General features: G+C 47.4%; 1 protein-coding gene across 2 annotated transcripts; it reads right to left on the reverse strand.

Moving 5' to 3' along the window:
* Positions 1-276: 276 nt before the first annotated feature.
* Positions 277-12,914, reverse strand: LOC106891748 (interleukin-20-like). Of its 2 annotated transcripts, XM_014948471.1 has the most exons (10): positions 12,826-12,914; positions 10,096-10,200; positions 6,695-6,841; positions 5,707-5,931; positions 3,577-5,606; positions 2,836-3,011; positions 2,663-2,728; positions 1,717-1,869; positions 1,150-1,224; positions 277-1,042 (listed from the first exon to the last, which is right to left on the reverse strand). In XM_014948471.1, the coding sequence occupies exons 6-10, from the start codon at positions 2,992-2,994 to the stop codon at positions 965-967; spliced, it is 531 nt and encodes a 176-aa protein (XP_014803957.1). In that variant the 5' UTR covers positions 2,995-3,011; positions 3,577-5,606; positions 5,707-5,931; positions 6,695-6,841; positions 10,096-10,200; positions 12,826-12,914; the 3' UTR covers positions 277-964. The 2 variants fall into 2 exon arrangements, with proteins under 2 accessions (XP_014803957.1, XP_014803959.1); XM_014948473.1 differs by having other exon boundaries at positions 3,577-5,931.
* Between the last annotated feature and the right edge of the window lie 3,135 nt (positions 12,915-16,049).

The raw sequence follows: 16,049 nt of genomic DNA on the forward strand, positions 1-16,049 counted from the left end.
AAAACAGGTGAAAACAGACCAGAGCTACACATTATGCACAATAAAAAGGGTCTTGTGGGCAAGTGGGGGTAATTTAGCACCATTCAGGTCTAAACTCTGGTCTCTCTGGTATGGCAGGAATGATGCATCACCTCTGGGACACCAGCCTTACTGGGAGTGACAATATCTGCTATGAAAGGGCACCATGATAAGTTCAGAAAGTTTCGCCAACAAGAAATATATAATTCCTCAGAATTTTGACAAACAGACTCAGCACAGTTTCAAGTGGGGTTTATTTACAGTAATTGCAATTTCCACAAAGCTTACTAGCGAGTGTCAGTAAATTACAGAGTACATACAAGAACCTTTTTCTATTCAGCAACCACATATCTTGCACAGAAGGTTTTCTTTTACTGATAAGGCAGAAAATACCATCTCAAAAGGAAACACAGGTTTCTAAGGCCTGACATACCTGCTAGGAGCTATTCTTGGAAGCATTTCTCACCTTGTGCACCTTGTTTCAGGCAGAGCAATCAGCAGCCGCCGTCACGTAGGACTGAGCCCAGATTTATGAGCATCAACTCCTCTACACCAGAGCTGTTCCAGCAGGCACTCAGAACTCAGGAATGTATATTCCCCATACAAAAATTTTATAATTTAAACAATACTTTTATTAAATGATCACAGCTTATGCCTGCTAGTAAGAGGAACCCTTTTAGACTTTCCCTTGGAGAGCATCCTTTGACAGAAGTCAGCTAAGGGGGTGCTACGCTGATTTGATCAAACTCGGTATTTCCATCTTTAATGCAAGAGATGTATGTGGACCTGGCCAGGAAAACACTCAGTGTTTGATCGACCAGAGCTGCAATCAGTGAGGAACTGCACTGATACAGTACATTATTTGCCCGTTCACCGCTGGTGTGTGCATTGGCCCAACAGCTTCGTTAACCCCGGTCGTTGGTGGGTCGTTAGCACCTTCTGCTCTCTAACCAGATTTCTCTATCCAGTCTAGTAGGATGTCCAGCTCCCCTAGGGATTTAATCGCTGCAGATGTGACATTCAGCTGAAATGATATAAAGGAATAAGTTGTAGGCAAAGATAGCAACTACAGCCGAATGTAAAGAGAATCTGAATATCTGCATTAATTACTAGACGTAGTCATCAACTTACCCCTTCGTAGTTTGCAAGTATTTGCTTAAATTTCTCAGCAGATTCCTCTCCACACAGACACTTATTCTGCTCATTCTAAAAGAAAAAAAAAAAAAAAGATAGAATTCATTAGTTTGGGGCATTCATTTTTAAAAATAAAAGATCAGTTTCTAATTATGCACTTATTCTGCTCATGCTAAAAGAAAAAAAAAGATAGAATTCATTAGTTTGGGGCATTCATTTTTAAAAATAAAAGATCAGTTTCTAATTATGCTGGAAATTACTGTAGAGACTGAGTCCTTAAACTCTGGAAAAGGCTGCAGGTCTTACATCAGACTTGAGTTGACTTTGAACGACAGAGGGACAGGATAAATATCATTCTTGAGAACTACCGTGGGAGGTGGCTGATGAGTGGCAAGTATAAAAATTTCTCAGCCGACACACTCACTCTTCACATCATGCTTCTTGGTAATCTTGTTAAAAGTATTTTTATAAATAAGGATTTTGTGACTTTATAAAGCACATAGGTTTATTTATACACCAATTACTAACAGATGGAACGGAGCTGTAGCAATACCCAAGACTTACACATTGCCCGAGTTTCCTCTTCACGCTGAGGAAGGAGTTGGCGATGCTGCTGATCTTTCGGTTGACGAACGAATCCTCCGTCTTGCAGTGTTTGAAGACTTTGTCCACGTAGAAGTTGAAGAGCTGATGGGTGATGCAGCATCTATCTAACGGCTTAAGGAATGAATTTCATTTTTAAAAGGTCTTCCAAAGGGCTTTAAAACAGTTGTCACCAGCTTTTTTGCCCTCCTCTAGAATAAACCACCTCTAACACCAAGCACGGTAGCCGGGCACAGCAGGATGTTTTGACTCATACAAAGCTTTTACAGTGGTGCTTGATGTAAACTGATAAGATATATAGGAAGCTACTTCAGACTGATTTTCCAAGACATCCATCCTCAGCAAGTCTCACTGAGCCAACAAAATAATTAGCTGACTTTGTAGCTGGGTGTTAGATGCTGAGACCTGAAGATGTGGCCCACATCTAGAGCCTTAGAGTGTAAGAGAGCCACAAAATCCTTATTTATAATGTTTTTCACCTCCCAAGATCACATTCACCTGCTTTTGGATTCTCTAATATCTTTCTACCCAGATCCTGATTCACCTCGCTGTGTCTCCACCGACCAAGGCGGTGAGGAACCGCAGCTAAAGCTCCTGCAACTGGAGCATCACATGCAACAACGAAAAAGGTAAATGCCTCTGCCCACCATTTCTGGAAAGAGAGTCAGGGTGAAATCCCAGTGCAGGAACCGGCAGTGGGTCACCCACCTGTTCTCGCCTACGTGATCCACATCACTTTATCCTCCCTGACCTGCGCTGTCTGCCAGCTTCTGTGTTTCACAGGAACTTAAAAGTCATGGTATTGAATGACTTCCCCAAAGGCCCCGAGGTGGTGCACCTCCTGCCTGCTGTTAGGACCCCACCTGGTCAAAATTATTCAAACTGGAGAGAGGGTAAGGACACCTACCTTAACCTTGTGCAGAGAATGGGGATGAGACAAGATGCTCAGGGTCCTGATGGTGTCTCTGGCTTGCTGAATGGGAGGAGATAGAGATGGTGATAGACCTCCAGAGGACCTTCAGGAGAAGTCCACTGAGGAGCTTCCCCAGCTCCATAAGAGCCCACAGCAACAATACTTACGATGTTGGCTTTAATTGCGGTGAAACCAGACCTGATCTCAGTCACACTCATTGAAACCCTGCAGGGTCCAAAGTGGAAGATTTTGTTCCCCGTTGTCGGCATCAAATTCAAGCAGCAGGACACAGAGAGGAGGCAGAGGAACAAGTGGGATCCCTTCATGCTGCTGCCTGGAAGACCTGTTCAAGGAATACAATATTGCCTCACTGTCTTTCCTAAATAATACAATTATAATTCTTATGAAAATATAAGTATTTTATGTAGAACTTGTATCTGTCCACTTGTATTAAAGACACCCCACACTGATTAGTATCTCTTACCCATTTCTTCTTGACTCCTCATGGGCAAGAGAAAAAAACTCAAATACAAACCAATATTTAACAGAAGGTCCCAAAAGAAGTAAAAAGAAAAATAAAGAAAAATATACTAGTAAAAGACTGCAGGCAAATAGATAAAGTCCTTCTGAAAAACTTTCAGCAGAAAAATAAATACAGTTAAATTAAATTTTTAAAAGTCTACTGACTCGGAGGCAGCAGGAGGTAACTGTCACTGAAAGCAGAAGATCTCAAAGTCCGATCACAAAAGAAAATGCTTTTCTTCAGAAAGAACATACTTCAAACACACTTTTTGTTAGCACTGAAAACTAAGGTTATTAATGGAAAAAGTCCTTTTAGAGATACATTACAGGAATACAAGGAAATATGCAGGAGTGTACAGAGCAGAAGGATAAAGTCAGTATTTTACCTTGCTCTTTGATGTGGGTTCACCTGTCTTGTCGACGTCTGACCTGAAGAGCTCCGAAGAACACGCTTTTATCCAGGTATCGGGAGGAAATAACTCTTGGATTAACTTTTGGGATTTTTCTTGCTTTTCCCAGCACGTATTTCCCTTTGTAATTTGCTGAATTAATGAGCTAGTGAAAGGGACCAGCTCTCTCACCCACAGGTGTTTCCCTCTCCCACGGAGGCGGGAAATCTTGGCATCGCTGCATCATTTCGCGTTCGGGAAGAAGGACACGAGCAAAAGGAGGGACCATCGGGGGGGTTACGTGGAGCCATGTTGCCAAGCCCCCCCCGGAGAGGGGCTGTTCCCGACTCCCTTGGAGGTGTTGGGATGCAGGAAGCCGAGTGGCATCACCTTCCCCCAAGGATGCCAGTGGTCCAAACCCCCCATGGTGGGAAGGTTGCTGGCAATGGGACGGGGGGTGCCAGTAAAAGGTGTGTGACTCAGAAAGTTGGCAAGACCTTTCTCCATCAGTGTCCTGGCACTCGGGACCTTTGCCCGCTGGATATGGGGGACCCTACTCTCAGTCTGGCTCCTCAGGTGGGTGGACAATTATCTCCATTGTCACATCCCTGGTATTTGGAGATCTGAGATGCCCAGGAACGAGAAGGTTTTGGGACGCAGCACCCACCTCAGTGCCAGAAGAAGTCACTTGGTTTTCAGGAGCACAGGTGACTTAGGTGATGATTATGCACAGCCCAAAGCTCCCACCCTGCAGAAGGACAGAAATTTCACCCAGACCTTTAGAAGTCCACCAGCCCAGGGGCAGAAGGGAAGTTTTACCCACCAGCAAAGACTTTGACTGCAAAGTCTATGATTACTCTGCCAAAATTAGCTGCTGAGCAAAACTGATACAGCCAAGGTCTTCGAGCAGACCAGGCATGTTCTCACACCAACCTTTCAGACCCAGACTCTCCTTGGGGAACCAGGGTTTGCCAGCTGGGCCACGCTGTCACATGAATGTGGTGGCACTGGTGCAAACCCCAGGCTGGTTCCCCATGCTGTGGGCTCCAAGGCTAGTTTGGTTGTTTTGGTAATCCCTCTGGAGACAGCTCAGTCTAGCCAACAAACAAAATAGAGCAGTTAAACAATCTTCTTGGATGACTTGTACCCAGTAGGGAAGGTTGGGTGGAATTTGATGACATGGAGGTGGCAAAGACACCCCTCTAATCCCACAGCCAACCTCTGGAGCAGCCACGATGCTCTGGGTGAGAGCAGCAGCCTGAGCCTGTGCCTGTTGCAATGCAGGTGTATCTCGTGTGCCACTGCCTGTGGGCCAGGGCTGTTCTATAAAGTTTTGCTGGGTGAGTAATTTATTGATAACCAAGCTCAATCTTGAGCCTATTTCCGTCACCAGGGGAGGACTAGGCAAATAGACTGTGTGCCCAGGCTAGTCGTAGCATTGCATCCAGCTGAAAGTGCACCGAATGCACCAAACGTGCTTCCCTCAACCCCGTGAACTGTAAAACAGCCAACGGGCAGGTCCAAATCCGCAGCAGGTTGCATTTGCCCTTGCTGAGTTGTTGGAAGGATCCTCAGCAGCACGAGGCTGGTAATCTCTGCCCAATTCCCAGCTGCTGCCTGCAATTGCAGCAAAAATTTCCCTTGGAGCAGAGGAAGCGGCACCGGCGGCGTTCCCAGGGAGCCTGGTGCACACCCTTGGTGAGGAAACAAGGGAAGAGCTAATGAGCTCTTACTTAATTATGTAAATTGTATATGAGAAGAACAGTTTTCTTTCTTTTTTTTTTTTTTTCCCCTTTTCGTAACTGAAGTGACGCTCAAGACAGGTCAGCCAAATGCCAGCAGGCAAGAAACAGTCACGGGTTAAAAATTGGCAGCCAGGATGATGGAGGAAAGATGCCGGGGTGAAAGGGGAACCAGAGGGATTTGTCAGATTATCGAGGTCTGGGGTCTGGCCCTGGATGGGCATCCCTTGGACTCACTGTCCTGTCACCAACCCTTGAAAAGCAGAGGCAATAGCATGACCCTCACTGCAGGGGCAAAGGAAAGGAATAACCATGTCAGAGATGGGAAGACAATCCAGAGCTTTAAAAATTAAAAGCAACATGTGCAATGATGACAATTGATTACCCCAATCGTTGGACCCATGGGAGGTCTGGAAACCCTTGTTTTTCAGAACAGATGGGATGGCATCAGCAGGGAGACGTTGGCGTGCGTTGGATGGAGTCCTGATGGAAGCACATCACCCAGGCTTGGCTTTCCCCGGGCAGCTTAAGGGAGGCCCCCGGCGACCTGCCAGCTGGAGCAACAGGGAAACATCCTCCATAGAAACCAGCACGCCACTTCTTGTGTGCTCTGGGAAGGAAGAGGAACAAGAGGAATAGGGATTTCTGAAACCCAGCAGCATGACAATGCAGATGAGCTCAGATAGTAAAATGGGAACTGACTCCCTCAGGCTCTCCCAGAATAATTAATCCTTTCGCGTAGGGCAGCGCTGGGAAGCGAGTTGGGAGTGGGGAAGTGGTCCTTCCCCCAGGAACCCAGCCAGGCAGCTCCCAGCTAACGGGGAAGGGCTCCTCCCTGGGGATTTTACAGTAGGCACGTTATAACAGGGCTCACGAGAAGCAGTTTTGGCCCAAATACCAAGCAAACGCAATGGAGAGGGTTGTTTGCCAGCTGCCAGCACGCTAGGGAATTAAAAACTAAGCCCCGTGCATCATTAGCTTTCCTGAGAAATCGTTTGTACAGAGTGCGTGATGAGCAGCACAGCCCCTGAGCATCTCACATCTGCAGGCATTCAGCTCGGAAAGGCACAAAAAGGGCCAGTTGAAGAGAACAGGCTGGAAAACAGACCTCGGAACAGCCTCTTGGACCACTCTGACTCTCGGCAGCTCCCATCGTTGTCGGGATGATGCTTGGCCTCATCCTGCCGAGCAGACGGCCACGGTCACATCCCCACCACCGCGCTGGGCGGGCATCACTGCACCAGCGACGGAAACAATGCAATGCCAGCAGAAAGCACCAGCCTGCTGCAGACAAATGGCTTGTCGAAATGACTAACAGAGCAGAGGTTCCTGGTGAGCCCCAGAGCGTGACCAGAGACGAGACACCTACTCACCGGCGGCTGGGTACGGCGGGGAAACTCAGCTGCAGCTCCACACCGGTGCCGGAGAGTCCTGCCCTGAGTTATCTCAGTCCTGCTTGGTGTGAGCCACTGCTGACCCAAATTCGTTCATTTCAAACAGCCAAAACTTTTTGTTTTATCCTAAAAAAAAAACAAAACACAACCAAGCTGTTCTGTTCTGGAGGAGCCATGCAGCCAAGGACTGACCACAGGCACACATTAACACTGGGTTTCCAGTAAAGCATTTCAGAGCGATAAGGTACCAGTTTCAATAATGTTTTTTCAATGTAGTTTCATGATATAAGGAAGATCTGATAATACTTTACAGACCATTCTTGGTTTGCCATTCTTTGTCATTACTCATATTTCAGAGCAGCTTTAGGTACACCAGCATTTCAGATATGAGGCTGATAATGGTTTGCACACAGATCCCCAGACCAAGACAACGTGAATGACAGACATGCCTCCAGTAATTTTAAGAAGAGAGAAGTTGATGATAACTGAACTCAGGAACTCTTCCTTCAGGAAAAAGATCTGCAAAAACCAACACATCTACCTGAAACAAAAACGCTTATAGTGTATTTGATCTCTCTTGGTAATACTGTAGCTCAGCAAAATCCCTGCCAAAGGAACGTAATTCAGTTTCCACAGGCAGAAGAAAATGTTTCCATGTGGTTTTTATGCACTGGAGTGATTTCTTACACACCTGCAGTGGTGTAAATTGCCAGGCAGCCCTACCCTAATCCTTGGCTGATGTTAATGGGAAGATGGGCTGCAGCAGTGGTGCTTTGCTGCAGCTCTGAGTAGTTCTCAGCACCTTAAAAATCAGGTTTAATTGCCCAGCAACCACCTGGCCCTCTGATCCAGAGAGCCTGGCGTTAATGGGAAGATGGGCTGCAGCAGTGGTGCTTTGCTGCAGCTCTGAGTAGTTCTCAGCACCTTAAAAATCAGGTTTAATTGCCCAGCAACCACCTGGCCCTCTGATCCAGAGCCCATTTCAAATCTCGTTTGAACAAGTGCTGATCTGGCCCGGTCCCCTTGAAGCCCAGGGATCCACACCAGGACCCCGATAGGTGTCACCCCCCTGTCTCACTTGAAACAAGTGCTGAACCTTGAAACCCAGGGATCCACACCAGCACCCCGATAGGTGTCACCCCCCTGTCTCACTCTTTCCATCAGCTTCTGCACTGACACGCTTTGTCCTTCGCAATGGAAATGTGCTCCGTGGCTGCCAGAGCCATCTCCCAGCCTCCGAAAACCTCCTGCTCTTCTACCTCCTAATTAGCACGGCTCATTATCAACAGAAACCAGGGGCCAGTTAATGAGCAGGGCCCCAGCTCTGAAATGCTGCTGACAAAAGTGAAAAAAAATTGTTTTTCTCGGTAAACTCATCAAATGACTCAGAAAAAAACTCTGCAAGGACTTATTGGCTGATAGGTGTGGTACATTGTGTGCCCTCTTCTCAGTCACGTTTCTAACCATAACCACTTGAATAATTCTGAAAGTCAAACACTGAGCACTGCCTTTTAGTGAGCAACAGGCTAAGCACGGCTTATCTTAAGGAAATGCAACTTTTACTCAGCCAAGATCAAGAGATGTCCAAAGCCTTGGGAGTGAAATTCAAGCTGTTTTCCATGATCTCTTCCCAAGTAGCTCGTGGCACACGGGGCTCTCGGCAACTTTAGGACCTCGCCTTGTGGGTAGAGAAGCTCCTTGCCCAGCACTGAGGGGCTGAATGACTTTGGGAGAGCCTGGGAGAGTGTCCCCAACCCCGAGACAATGTCTGAATCACCCCCATTTAGGACATCACCCATGACTGTCCCCTCCGGAGCTGTTTCTGTCATTTCCTTTTACTCCAGCCCAGCCCAGGATGTCTCCAGGTGTATGTCCCATGAGAAAGGGGACAGTGTCACCTCCCCTGGGAGCATCATCCCGTTGCTATGGGTGGCCCCAGGCTCACCTTGCCCAGGTCATCGTTGGCTCCCGGCTGCGCAGGGTTGCACGTCACAGAAAATGACACCGTCACCACCTTCACGGAGCAGATGCGACACTCATCTGCGTGACTCACCAATGGCAGTGCTGCCACCAAGCCAGGATTTCACCCAAAGAGGGTAAAGAAAAATGCAAAAGAGAATGCTTTTTTTTAAATTTCTTTCTTTCCTTCCTCCTCTAAGATTCACCTTTGTGGAAGGGGAAAAGCGTAGTGGAGGATCTCGTACACTGACATATCTGTTCTGCAGAAAACCATTAATTTAGTCACCAGGGTTGGGGGTGTTGAAGGTTAGATACTTGCTTCCCCTGCTTTGATAAACGTGAACTCATATTTTGGTTATCACAAATGGCATCTTCCCCAAAGGGAAATGCATATTTCTGGTCTTTACATTTTAATAACACAGCTAAAGAGCAGCTCCTGTGAGGTTTTCTTCAACTGTCCAGCACTTGGGTTTCAGAAACCACCTTTGTGCCCGGGGGTTCCTCTGGTGAATCCAGCCAAAGTGATGTTGTCCTCAAAATCCAGCAAGTGCAGGAGCTGTGTGTGATGACAGGGACCAGCCCAGGGGAATTCAACCCTTTCCTGCTTAATTCAGGAACTGGCTGGAGAATGAAATTGCCCTTGGGAAAGCTTCACCCCAAAACTGCAACCGCTCAGGAGTTATCCCAAAGGTTGAGCTGCCCACTGCTTGGTTACGGGTCACTCTTCTGGGATCATTTCAGCAAGATTTCCCACACAGAGCAGGAATTTCAATGGTTTCTTTTTTTCTTCTCCCCCCCTGCCTCCCCGAAGGTGGGTATTTCAGCAAAAATTGAGGTATAATCACCTGAAAAGCCCTGCCTTGCATTGAAGATGGGTAGAAACGCTCAGGAGAGAACCATGTAAAGCCCAATGCCCACGGTGAGCTTTGCATCGCTCTCCAAAGGTGCATGTATTTCAAAGACTCAAATCTGCCAACAAGACGAAACACAGGCTTAATGAATGAGACTTTTTCAGTTTCCAGGTGGTTTCAGAAGCTTTTTGATGTGGGCATCTGACATATTAGCAATTGGGCTTCTCCAAACAAACGTAATGCCAATGTATCGAAAATGCTGAAGCGCAGGAGAGATGTGGAGCTGCCCGAGCAGCCCCTTTGCTGGCCGGCGAGGCTGCGTGCTGCTGACAGGACCAACATTTCACAGAGAAACGAAACTTTCTTGAAAGGTCTTTCTGAGAGAGAGAGGTGTGATCAGTGAATATGAAAAATTGCTCTAAGCAAATCAAACTTCCACTTTCAAAACCCACAAGAAGCCCCCATGCACATCTTCCCCACAGAATTTAAAGTTGTTTACTGGGCTTGCTTCTAATTTTAACCTTTTTTTTTTTTTCTCTCTTATAATTTTACAACCATAATTCACGTTACCAGCCATCCTGGTGCTTCCCTTGTTGCTGCAGTCCTGGGGGGGTTCCTGTGGAGACTGGGTTACGCTGTTGACAGAGCAAGTTTGCACCTTGGAGGATGGGCAGTCTAAAAGAGACATAAGACAGAGAATCAAAGAGGAGACAAAAATAAAATTAGCCAAAAATTGAAGAAAATGGCTCATTCCAAGGATTGGGATTTTCCATAGTGAGCCCAGGGATCCCCAGCTGAAGTCCATGGATGTTGCCATGGCTCACAGAAGAGCTTGTGCAGGCAGTTTTGGGGTGCTGTTCCCCAGCAGTGGGCTCTTTTTTTTTTTTTAGAAAAATCTCATTAATGTTAAGAAAACCAAAGCTGAAATTCTTTACCTTGAAAATTCAAATAAACAGTCACAGAAAATGGCATTGGTTATCAGACACTGTCTGCAGCACAAAGGGATTTAAAATGAAAATTAATCAGAGAACCACAGAATGGTTTGGGTTGGAAGGGATCTTAAAGCCCCCCCTGTGCCACCCTCTGCCCTGGGTGGGGACATCTCCCACTACACCAGGTTGCTCCAAGCCCCCTCCAACCTGGCCTTGAACCCCTCCAGGGATGGGGCAGCCACAGCTTCTCTGGGCAACCCGGGCCAGGCTCTCACCACCCTCACACCAAACAAGTTCTTCCCAATATCTAATCTCAACCTCCTGTCTTTCAGTTTAAAACCGTTACCCTCATCCTATCTACCTAATGATCACACATAATAGATCAATATCATGCATGCAGAGTTATCAGGGGTAATTATCTGCACCCCCAGGTAAGCAGGAGCAGACCAAAGACTTTCACGTACATGAGGCGCTGCGAGTGAGGTCCCTGTGAGGCAGAGGGGCTGTTTCTTGCTGAAATATCAAGCTGCCCCCAATTCCTCCTCCAAAGCTTCAGACAGAGCTTTGAATGGCCTGGCTTTTCAAATAATCACAGTAACACTCAGGAGAGAAGAGAAACACCCATCACACTCTGCCACTGCCACTGGCAGATGCCCGACCATGGTTTGCTGAAATGCATGTACCCGTCAGCCAGCTCCCCTGTTCCTCCCGTCCTTATTTTTGGAAGAACTAAAAACTCATATGACAGCCAAAGTCACGCAGGGCATTTTTTAGACCACTGGGCTTGGCCTGGGATTTGAGCAGGCGACCGAGCTGCCCCATCCAACGCCTGGGTTTGCCCAGGAGGGTGAAATGTGCTGACGGTGCAGGCTATAAATGATGCCTAATAGAGGAGAAACTGAGTGCTCGCTGCTATCAGCTCAATTTTTGAATTATCGGGGGAGCAAATGAATCACTCCAATAGGCAGTCAGAGTGCTCGTAGATTTAGCTTTCACCAAAACTGAAACTTATGTTTCAGTAAATTCGCTGTAGATTCTGTACATAACCCAGCTCTTAAACACGGGTTTCGGTTTTGGCTGGGCTAATATTGCCTTTAGTGCTTATTAACTCGGGACTTGAATCAGTCTCAATTTCACAACCGTGAGGGGCCAAGGCTGGTTTCGTTGGTGCTGGCTGTGTGTGAGCCCAGGCAGGGATGGGAGCTCTGCTCCAGCCCCAGCCCCAGGGCAGAGGGAGACAGGGGTAAGGACAACAAAAAGAGCTCTGCTGGCAAGTCCCAGCCACTTGCCTTCCCTGCTTCCCACCTTATTTGCTAACACACATCCTGTGGAAATGAGAAAACCCAGGAAAATTGGCCCCAAATGCCCTGGCAGCATGGACAAGTGGTCAAGCCCGCATCAGAAAGTCTACTGTGCTGTTTTCCCACCTCCTGCTTGTATAAATGATTTAATCCAGGCTGGCAGTCGTGCATTGGAGCTGCACAGCCATTCCCCTGGTTCAGGCAGAAAGGTGGGCTAACGAGCGAAGCTAAGGCTCCACTAATGAGGACCAACACAGAGCTCAGGCAGTGCAAACAGTGTCCCAAGCAAATGTCCCAGGGAGCAAAACCATCAGGGCACCAGAGGAGGGTTTAGGAGGTGAAAGCCCTGAGTTGTACCTGCAGGGTAAGAGCACTGTCATCCCTGGACTGATGGGGATGGTTTCTCCTTTGAGCACTGCAGGGTGGCTTGAGGAGATGGAAGGGGAGAGCCCTGCCTCTCGTTCAGTTGAAGATGCTCTCCAGAAGGTGCGTAGGCAGAGCCATAGCCACTGAGAACACGCACTGCACCAAGTCCCTGCACAGCTCCAGACCCCCCATGGGTGAGGTTTCGGCCCCAAGATGAGCAGGAGCCATGGTGCTGGCTGCCCTGGGGCTGCACCAGCCCCTGAGGACACAACCCCTATTTGCAAGGTCCGTACTGAGACCTGCATGTCCCCAAAGCACCAAAGGGTTTGTCCCACCCTGAGCCTTGCACCATCCTCAGAGCTTGGAGAGCCCCCTCCTTCACCATCCATCCCAGCCACCACTTCCTTCTAGGTGTAAGTTCTTGGAAAACCATGCTATGAGGAAAGGTTAATTTTCCCAGGTTAATTATCCTGTTCTCACCCTCCCCGTAGGGCTCTGCCTGACCCTGGCACACACGGGGAGCCCCAGCTTGGCCATGGGACATGACCCATCCTGGGCATCACCCCCCACCCCTCTGCTACTGTCCTCTCAGCTTGGCGGAAACGTGAAGACTAGCATTTCCCTGTTGCACAACGTGACCAGAAAAAACCCTTTTATCCATAAATATAAGCCGTGGGCATTGCAAGGGTTGTGGCTCTTACATTGGACTTGATATTCGCAGCAAAGGGGCTGCCAGGCTCTTCCAAGGAGCGGTGATGGACTGCCCATCCCTCCCTTCCCGACAGCAGGAGGCAGCTGACAGAGGGAGTTCGTTTCAGATCTTTTTTCTTCTTCTTTTTTTTTTTTTTTTCTTCTTTTTTTAAACACCATTTTCAGCCAGAGGGGTTTTCCACCATTCAGATTCATCTTCCACTTCCTAGTCACAGCCCTCAAAACCTACATGGAGAGCAACAACCAAAAAGGGACTTCAGCGCCTGTTCCCGTTACTGAAGTAAACTTTCCTCGGATTTCCATGAAAAAGTAAATCCCAGGCAAATTGCCTAAGAAGCCCAAGTGAGACCAATGCTGAGCAGAAGTGCAGCAGACACCCCAGTTCCCTGGAGGGAAGGAGGCCGTACCCCTGGGAGCAATGAGATTTCAGCAATAGCTTCTCAATTGCTGAACTCTACCGCTTTCATAACACAAGTTCACACTTTTTGTCAAGTCTCTGTAATTAAGGTACCTGGCTGGACAGACAGCCAGGCTGCGTTACCTGCTCTCTCTGAAAAGAACAAACAAACCAAAGCAAACCAAAAACCAAAAAACGAGAGAAAACAGAAGGGGATCTGAACACACGGAGGTAAAAAATTATACACAAAATATTTAAAACTCTCTGAAACCTCTAAAAAGCACATCTGATGGGTCATTTTTTTCAGTCCAAAAACCTCTGCTCGCATAGATGAGGTCAAGCTAAGATTATTCTACCCCTTCCTTCCCGCAGCACAGCTGGGTGTGCACCCTGCGCTGGGGCTGTTAACGAGAAAGCAAATTCAATAGGAAAAAAAAACCCAACAAAAACAAAACAAAACACATAGGTGAGGTCAAGCTAACATTATTCTACCTCTTTCTTCCCGCAGCACAGCTGGGTGTACGCCCTGCGCTGGGGCTGTTAATCAGAAAACAAATTCAATAGGAAAAAAAAAACCAACAAAAACAAAACAAAACAAAAAAACCCAACAAAAACAAGAAACCAAAACAAAACTTCTAGCAATTCTATTTCATCGCATTTTTCACTGAAAGGGCAGCAGTGTCAGCAGCAGCCTCTGGGCTGATTATTCTGGGAATCCACATGGTGAAACCTGTTCCTTTTGCCCCCGAAACGGCAGGTTTGAGTTGCAGCCTCACACGACCATCACCCTTTCTTTTCTGGTTGAGTAACGCTCCGGCTCAGAGCCGGGGTTCAACCCATACAGAGGGGCTGGGAGGGGGTCCCGGGGGGGCCAGGCGTTATCACACCAATGATTTTCGAGCCGAAAACCGCAGCGGGGGCGCGAGGGAAATCCCCCGGCAGCAGTGGGGATGCTGCAGCACCCCCAGCCACAGCAGGGACAGCCCCCCCGGCCACCGCACGTGCTTATCTGCGTGTTGGGGAGGTGGAAAATTAAAAACCCCAGGATTTCTCAACCCCCCCTGCCCTATCACCCTGCAGAAAAAACACCCCAAAACTCCACGGCGTGAGTGAGCCAGCCCGATGGTTGGCTTCTGGCCGAGGGCCTGGTGCTGCTGTGGAAAGTGAGTGAAGTTGCCACCGTAATTCACCCCGACGGTCACGTTACGCTTCCGAGCAGCTGGTTTGCATTATCTGATTTCTCAAACCATGATAACTAGTTTCTGTCTTATGACCGTTCATAACTATAAATAGTTTGTATTTGTATTATTGGCCGGAGGGTTGATGCGAAATCATGGCACAGACAAAGTTCTCCAGAAGATCCGCGCGCCCCAATAATACCAAAACTAGAAAAAAGAAACTCATGAAAACAGCACTTGTGAAATGATCTGTTCAAGGCAGGAGTTACTCAAAATTCTATCTGTAGGATACTCAAAAAGAAAAAGAAAGGCAGTGCAAGAGATATTCGGATAAGTCAAAATGGACCATATATTCAGGGTTTTTTTTGCATACTTTTACCTCCTTAACTTTCCTGCAAACAAATTAGCCTGAGGAAGCCTCGTTCATCCTTCTCCCTTGGAGGACGTGGTCCAGTGCCAAGACCTCATCGGCTTCTATAAGGACAGAAACAAGACATCGCTGTGAGCATTGGAAAATCCCTGCCAACAGCTTATTACTTCTCTTCTCTTTTCTTCTGAAATAACACCTCTGTAACTGCTCCCCTGTGGAGCAGGAAACAGCCTCGCATGGAGGAGGACAGCATCGTTCACCTGGCAGAGGGCCTGACACCGTGACGATGGCCTCCTTGGAAGACCCAGTGACAAGAGGGCATTGCTGCAGCAGCGACCTCACCCCGACTCTGCACACTCTGTGTGGAGTGCCTTGAAATGGCAAAGTATGAGCAAATTGGGAAAAAAAACCACAGCTCAGTCTCCTGGGTTGGCAGAGAGCACCCTGCAACCCCAGGGTTGGGTATTAAATAAGGGTGTTATTCTCTGTCAGCCCTATAGTTCACAGCAGACTTCCACATATTGGGAGTTCTATGTGTGCAATTAAAAAAGTGGATGTATCTCTCAGTTAATCTAATCACCAAAACACACAATCTACAGATGGGAGGAAGTCCCCATTACTTGATGCCTTTGGGCGATGATGCCAGCTTGATTTAGATCAAATGGAAGTTCTGGACCTGCTAAGAACTTCTTATGTAAGGTTCTCTCTATGTCATATTAGAGGTCACAATAACGTCTTTTATTCACGATTAGTAACCTATTTCTGGCCACTTAGATATTACAAGACAAAACGATGACATGGGTTAAATTTCCAAAGAGTCATTTGGGATTTACCTGTTGAGATCGATATGAATCACATTGCAAAGTCCGACAAGGGTGCTAGAAAGCAGGTTTCCAGAAGTGAAATAATCTGACGTCATGCCTTGCCAGCAAAAAAAAAAATTCTTGAAAAAAAATTAAAAAAAAATCAGTCCACTTTTTATGCTTCACCCATCAGGAACTGTTAGTCATCGGCGATGGGGCTGCTGAGAGGGCAAATGCCATTGCCTCAAAACCGCTCTTCACGCAATGTGAAGAAAATGCCACCAAGTCTCAGCTTCCCCCAGAGCGTCACTGGCAGCAGATCGCATGAACCTGAAGGGATGAGAAATGGGGATTTTTTAAAAAGGAAAGAAAGAAGCACACCATTATGATAGCCTGGAAATCTAGGGGATCCTCCAAGCTGTATCTGGAATAGACAGTGCATAAAATACACAATGGTCCTTTGTCG

This window comes from Calidris pugnax, unplaced genomic scaffold (genome assembly GCF_001431845.1).
Source record: "Calidris pugnax isolate Ruff unplaced genomic scaffold, ASM143184v1 scaffold91, whole genome shotgun sequence".
Lineage (NCBI taxonomy): Eukaryota > Metazoa > Chordata > Aves > Charadriiformes > Scolopacidae > Calidris > Calidris pugnax.

Bases quoted from the DNA above. Each gene is read 5' to 3' on its own strand.
- LOC106891748 (XM_014948471.1), bottom strand. From the start codon at position 2,994: ATGAAGGGATCCCACTTGTTCCTCTGCCTCCTCTCTGTGTCCTGCTGC. The intron at 1,870-2,662 runs GTAGGTGTCCTT...TCATTCCTTAAG, and splicing joins ATTCTCTGCACAAGGTTAAG to CCGTTAGATAGATGCTGCAT. The intron at 1,225-1,716 runs GTAAGTCTTGGG...TTTTTCTTTTAG, and splicing joins AGAGGAAACTCGGGCAATGT to AATGAGCAGAATAAGTGTCT.